Here is a 7,320-nt window from a genome sequence, read left to right on the forward strand (position 1 = left end):
CCTGAACTACATAAGAGGTATTGTCTTTGGTCTGATGACAGTTGCAGTCTACATATGCCAGTCATTGAGCTAGGTGCTGGGATATATCTTTTTGGTTGAGTTATTCTGGAAGCAGACCCTGGGGCAGTAATTTGAGGACAAGTAACTTATTTAGGAGGTGATCCAAGGAACACTATTCAGAGAATAGGTTTGTGAGACAGGGAAGAAGGAAGCCAAGAAGAGTGCAATACTGAGAAGATAGCTATTATGGGCAACTGGGGCTCAATACTATCAGAAAACTCTGGAAGGTGGTATAGAACCCGCCTTGGAATTTCCCATCCAGGGTAAAAAGATGGGGTATTTATCCTCCAGTTCCTATCTGTCACTGGCTGAAGCATTTGGCTCCCCTGACTTGGGCTGAGAGACAACCTTCAGGCAGGATAGCCCAGGTACTTATATTAGATGCCACTAGAAGGTACCGGGATGGTGAATGCCTTGAAATTATGGACAGGGCACAGACAGGGTCAGCTATAAAACTTAATTGTAAACTATAGTCAAAAAACTTGAGCTGGAATCAAGATTTACTATAAAGCTACATGTCTTAATCTGCTCTGGCTGCTATAAGAAAATATCCTAAACTGGGTGGCTTAAGCAGCAGAAATTGATTTCTCACAGTTCTGAAGCCTGGGAAGTCCAAAATCAAGGGGCTGGCAGGTTTGGGGTCTGGTGAGAACCTTCTTCCCGGTTTGCAGATGGACACCTTCCTACTGTGTCTTCACATGACAGAGAGAGAGAGAGAGAGATCATCTCTCTCATATCTCTTCTTATAATAGCACTAATCCCATTCATGAGGGCTTCACCCTCATGACCTAAACATCTCCCAAAGGCCTTACTTCCTGGTGCCACTACAATGGGGACCAAGGCTTCAACGCATGAATTTTGAGGAAACACAAACATTCAGTCCATAGCACTACAGCAACGCAGGCATTGTGGTACTGGCCAAAAGACAGGCCTGTGCATCGATAGGGGGTACAGAAAGAGATTTATGGAAATAGAGTCAATTGTTAACAAAAGTACAAAGAGAATTCACTGGAGGAAAGAAAATGGTTTTTTCAGCAAACGATGCCAGAACAACTGAACATCCATATATATATAAATATTAACCTTGATCCATGCTTCACATCATTTATAAAAACTAACTCAAAATCGATCACAGACATAATCTCAAAAATTACAACTATAAAACTTTGAAAAGAAAGCATACGGAGAAAATCTTTGTGGCTTTGGGCTATAAAAAGATTTCTCAGGTGCAACAGCAAAATCATAATGAAGAAAAAATGATAAGTGGTATCTCATCAAAATTAAAAACTTCTGGGGGCGCCTGGGTGGCTCAGTCGGTTAAGTGTCCAACTTCGGCTCAAGTCATGATATTACGGCTTGTGAGTTCAGGCCTTGCATCGGGCTCTGTGCTGAGTGCTGACAGTTCAGAGCCTGGAGCCTGCTTAGGATTCTGTGTCTCCCTCTCTCTCTCTGCCCCTCGCTCTCTCTCTCTCTCAAAAATAAATAAGAACATTAAAAATTTAACAAAAATTTTAAAAACTTCTGATCTTTGTTTTCTTAAAATTTTTTTTTAATGTTTATTTATTTTTGAGACAGAGAGAGACAGAGCATGAACAGGGGAGGGGCAGAGAGAGAGGGAGACACAGAATCCGAAACAGGCTCCAGGCTCTGAGCTGTCAGCACAGAGCCCAACGCGGGGCTCGAACTCACGGACCGTGAGATCATGACCTGAGCTGAAGTCGGACGCTTAACCAACCGAGCCACCCAGGCCCCCTAAAACTTCTGATCTTTGAAAACCATTGTTAAGAAAATAAAGACGGGCCGCCAATTGGGGAGAACTACCGGCAAAATGCATATCTGATAAAGTGTTTGTATATAGAATATATACAAAGACTTCAGAATTCAGTAATAAGAAAACAACCCAATAAAAATGGGTAAAAGATTTGAACAGACACTTCACCAAAGAATACATACAGATAGGAGATCAGCACACGAAAATCATCACTTCGCGATTAGTCTTTAGGGAAATGTAAAGTAAAAGCTCGATGAAATCTACTACCTATTAGGATGGCCCAAAGCAAGCAGACAAACAAAAACAAAGACCCCAAAAAACAACAAAAAAACACCAAAAACCAAAACAACAACAACAACAAAAAGCAAGCAAACAAACAAAACCACACACACACCATCAATACCAAGTGCTGTCAGTGATGCGAAGCAATGACAGGTCTGGTGGGAATCCACTGCTGGTGGAAATGCAAAATGGTACAGCCACTCCGGAGATGGCCATTTCGTATAAAGTTAACACACATTTCTTCGCTACCTATCAATCTGCTTCTAGAAATTACCCAAGAGAAATGTAAGTCACATGAACACAAAAACCTGTCCGTGAATACCGACAACAGTTTTGTTTTCATCATACCAAAAACTAGGAGTAATCCAAAATTCCTTGCACTGGGGAATGCCTAAGCTGGGACATTTCCATCCAATGGGAATACTGCTAAGCCTTGCAAAGGAACGAACACCTGGGACCATAGACATTCTGCTAAGTGAAAGAAGGCAGACTCAACAGGTTACATCCTGTTTGATTCTGTTCATATGACACCCTCCAAAAGGCAAAATGAGAGGGACAGAAAACACACCAATTGTTGCCAAGAGCTGAAGGCAGAGCACAGGATCGACTCCAAAGGGTGCCTGAGAATTTTGAAGGGGGATGGAACTCTTCTGTCTTGGTTGTGATGGTGGTTATGTGGCTTCGCACCTTTGTCAAGATTCAGAACCGCACACAAAACTGGTTGAGTTTTGGGGCACCTGGGTGGCTCAGTTGGTTAAGGGTCCGACTTCAGCTCAGGTCATGATCTCACGGTCCGTGAGTTGGAGCTCCGCATCGGGCTCTGGGCTGACAGCTCAGAGCCTGGAGCCTGTTTCGGATTCTGCGTCTCCCTCTCTCTCTGCCCCTCCCCCACTCATGCTCTGTCTCTCTCTCTCCCTCTCTCAAAAATAAATTTTAAAAAATTAGCATAAAAAAAAAAGAAAAAAAGAAAATAAGATTTCGTCCCGTCCTTTGCCCCCTTCGGCCTCTAGCACACAGGCTCACCCTTCCCTCCCCTCCCTCCCGGGAGGGTCCTGTGACAATTTGATGAGGTCAGCACTACTGTTTACATTACTATGCCTGTGTGAACACCAGCCACAGCTGAGCTAGGAGCAAACCACCTACTTCTCCTTTCTGGCGCAACTTTGTATTTTCTTTGACATGAAAAATTGTCAGGGGGTGTGTTTGGTTGGTTTTCCAGCACATACCGCTTTTCAACTGCACGCTCTTCACTGGTTGCCGAAATCTTCTCCGCATGAGCTCATATGCATCAGGTGTGTTATTAATTTCACCTTCCAGAAGGTGAATTTCCTGGAGCCCTCTGACCCTTTCCAGTCTGGCCTGGCTATCCCATGCATTTTTTTTTTTTCTTGGTTACACCGTAATGGGCTTCCTTTTGATATTTAGAAATGTTCCACACGAACTCCTTGCCACACAGCCAATGCTCAGTAAAATGAGAACCTTCGTGTAATTATGAAAGCACGGTGGAGGTAATTTGGGATGTGGGAAAACTTTCTGAGCACGTTAAACGACCCTCCTTGCTTACCCGGCTGTTCAGTTGACAGCTGGGAAGAGTTCTATGGGTTCATCTCAGGGCCAAGTAGCTCAAAATGGGTGTATTCCCATGCACTTCGCCTCCACCCAGTGCTCGGGGAAAGTGTTCCCTCTCCTCCAGCCTCTTCCACCCCCTTTATCTCCAGTCCTGCTCAGTGACCCAGTTGGGTATTATTACCCCATCTCTTAGATGGGAAGACTGAGGCCTGAAGTGGTTTGGGTTGTTGTCCTCTCTTCACCATCCTACAGGGGCTCTTTGAGAAACCCCGGTGGGACTGGCCGAGTGCCTGGAACTGTATGTGTTACGTGAAAACAAGTCTGGAGCGAGCAGGCGAATCTGTCCCCTGATGTCTGGGAAAGGGAGTGACCCCGGTAATCCAGGAGTGTGGGACAGTCAAGGCAAGTAGAGAGGCTCCTTTGTAATGTCCTTCTGTTCCACCCTGTGCTCTCCCCTCGTGGCCCCTCCCCCACTCCACTCCAAAGGCCAAAGGCAGGTGGTTCCAGAAGTTTCCTGACCAGCCTGGTGACAACCCCCCCCCCCGTTCTACACATGTCCCTCCTGGGGGATAGAGCCATGGATACAGTGGAGTTCCTGTTTTCCCCTGAATTTCCTGCTTACAAAGAGCAGCTGGGAGGGCCCAGGGCAGTTCTGGAAAGACCACACCCTCAGGCGGAGGTACAAAGGGAGAGGCTGACTCTGGCCACCACTGCCCCATCTGCCGTCACTATGAAACCCAGCAGCCTCATCACCTTCACGGTGCTCCTTGCCCTTGAAATCCTCACGCCCTGGACTGCAGAAGGTACTAGCACAGGTGAGTTGGAGTCTCTTAGGCCGTATCCAGGTGCCAGGGTCAGTGATGGCTCCGCATGGCGGTAGCCTCTTCCTGCTAATCCAGGGACTGACCCTGTAGCCACCTTTCCAGTGGTCCGGCCCATGGCCCCTAATTTCTTTAAAAGAATTTTTTTTTTTTACATTTATTTATTTTTGAGAGACAGCATGAGACAGAGCACAAGCCGGGGAGGGACAGAGAGAGAAGGAGACACAGAATCCGAAGCAGGCTCCAGGCTCCGAGCAAGCTGTCAGCACAGAGCCCGATGCGGGGCTCGAACCCACAAACTGTGAGATCGTGACCTGAGCCGACGTCGGTCACTTAACCAACTGAGCCACCCAGGCGCCCCTCCTGGTCCCTAATTTCAAGTGTCTCTCTGAAGACTTCAGCTAAGAGTTTCTGAGCGTCCAGAAACCCACCTTCTGCCAGATGGACCGGTTGACTCCAGCCCCCATATTGCTTGCTTTTCTTTCTCTACAGTTTCTTCTTTACCATTTGGTCTTTTTCTCTGTCACATCATTTCAGTCTCTGTCTGGTCACTCTTCCAAAATGTTCTTTTTTTCTCTTACTGTTTCTTTTTTCAAGGTCGCTCTCTTTCTCTATTTTCTTGTCAACCGATCTGCAATCTTCCCTTCGGGCTCTGACGAGTCGCCTCTCCTGCTATGGCAGTCCCTCTCTGCCTCCCTCCCAGTCAATCCCCGGCTGGGAGCACCTGACCATGAGCTCTATCCGGCTGCGTGCCGGAGGTGGCTCATACTGGCTCGCAACAGCTACGGCTACACTTTCAAGACTTTTTGAGCCAGTCCACGTTGCATTCATTGGTAGCTGGGAATCAGCCATGGTGGCAGTCCAGGATGGTGGTCATGACTCAGAATCATCTCCTTCTTCTTCCTTTGTTCTTGCCCGTAGAAAAAGTTAAGAGTGGAGCCTGCCCCTTCAGACCTCATGGCCTATGCCTTGTGTACGAGCCCCATGAATGCCTGAATGACTGGCAGTGTCCAAAAGATCAGAAATGCTGTCCCAGCATTTGCAGCAACAAATGCATGGATCCTGTAGACCCATCGGAGCAAGGTGAGGAAACAGAGTCCTGGAAGAGAGGACCAGAGGGATTTTAACTTGAGGACACACATCTTGGAGAAGTTGCGGGAGGCGGGTGGGGGGGAGGGGGGAGGGCAGCCGGCCAGCCCCTCAGCCACTCACTCAGCTAATGAGTCACTCTGTCTGTCAGACACTTGCAGCACTGGTTAGGGCCCCCTTGGCGGAAAGGGGGCTCCTTCGGGACACTCACTGGCCTCAGTCTGGGTGCTGAGGTAGAGAGGAAGTGATTGGCATGCCTTGTTCTCACCAGTTAAGGTCAATCCTGGGAGGTGTCCACTGGTCATTGGCGAGTGTAAGGAGCCCAACCCCCTAGACACCTGCCTGAATGACGGTGACTGCCTGACCGGTCTGAAGTGTTGCAAGGGGCCATGTGGGAATTCATGTGTTGAGCCACTGAAAGGTAAGATCTGGCACAGACCCGTATTCCCTAGCCGACGACAGGTCTCAACTCCCTGGTGCTCTCCCATGTGAAGGAGGATGCTTGGCCTCTCCCTACGTATCCTCCCCACCCACCACGCAGACCCACTGCCCTTCGACACCATTCACCCCCAGTTTTCTAAACAAGCAGTCCCCAGGGCCACCTATGACTGGCAGTTCTGGGTCCTGGGAGGGAAGGATTCCTGGAATGAGCCAGGCGAAAGGAGCCATGATACCAAAGGGAAGAAGTTGATCTTTTCCTATCACCTCTGCCTCTGGCTGACTATGTGACGGTGAGCAATGCCTGTATCCTTCTTAGCTCCAGTGTCCCCATCTGTAAAGCGGATACAAGTATGTCCACTGAGATACTACATGTAAAAGTGTCTCTTAAAACTTGAAGTGCCGTGTGCATTGAGAGAGCGTTGCCATGGTTGTGGCCTCGCTAGGGCTAGGTCACCTGGAACCATAAGAAAGCCCAGTGTGATGCCCAGGTGTAGAGGCCATTCCTGAATTATCTGGCCCAATGCCCTGATTTTACTAGAATGAAGATGGAAGCGGAGAGTCAACGGACTACATGAATTCGTTCTTGATTCCTAGATCAAAGACCACTGCTGTTTTGACCACTCCAGCACCGTGTTCTCTCTCTTATCCCAAGGAACACAGGGCCCTCTGAAAGGACGACCTTCTGGGTGGGAGGAACACAAGGATCACTGGGATTGTTCCTGTGCTGAGGTTCTGTTTTATTTTCTTTCCACAGACACGTTCTCACCACTTCAACAAGATTAGGACTTCCTGGTACGTGTGGTTGGAGGATTCCTTTTCTCCCCAAACCAGAGAAAGAGGAAAGTGCCTTGATGAATGTGTGGCTTTGGGACCAACACCTCCAGGGGCCTAAGGTCGGGCTTGGTTTATCTGCGTGTGCCCAGCAGCCAACGTGAGGCTTGGCACACAAGAGGGAAATGTCTACTGGTTCTTGAAAAAATAAATACACCGTTTTCTCTGCATCTCTGTCTTCCTTGACTCATTGCGTCTGGTCTAGGGGATGAGGGGTGAGGTGAAGAAAGACAGATCTGCGTGTGTGTGGTTTTATCCCCCAAGCTAGGAAATGGAAAAGAAGAGAGCATTTCCGAGCCAAGCAGATATGGCTTTAAATCCTGCATCTGGGAGCGCCTGGGTGACTCAGTCAGTTGGGCGTCTGACTCTTGATTTAGGCTCAGGTCATGATCAAGTCCCTTGGTGGGCTCCACATTGAGCATGGAGCCTGCTTGGGATTCCGTCTCCCTGTCTCCT

At 48.2% G+C, this 7,320-nt stretch overlaps 1 protein-coding gene across 1 annotated transcript; it reads left to right on the forward strand.

The window, feature by feature from the left end:
• Positions 1-4,369: 4,369 nt before the first annotated feature.
• LOC132688055 (antileukoproteinase-like) lies at positions 4,370-7,034 on the forward strand. The gene is made up of 4 exons (XM_060646783.1): positions 4,370-4,497; positions 5,425-5,586; positions 5,864-6,013; positions 6,788-7,034. Exons 1-4 carry the CDS (start codon positions 4,413-4,415, stop codon positions 6,814-6,816), a joined length of 426 nt encoding a protein of 141 aa, XP_060502766.1. The 5' UTR covers positions 4,370-4,412; the 3' UTR covers positions 6,817-7,034.
• Positions 7,035-7,320: the final 286 nt, after the last annotated feature.

The sequence above is a fragment of the Panthera onca genome, chromosome A3 (assembly GCF_046562875.1).
Source record: "Panthera onca isolate mPanOnc1 chromosome A3, mPanOnc1 haplotype 2, whole genome shotgun sequence".
NCBI lineage: Eukaryota > Metazoa > Chordata > Mammalia > Carnivora > Felidae > Panthera > Panthera onca.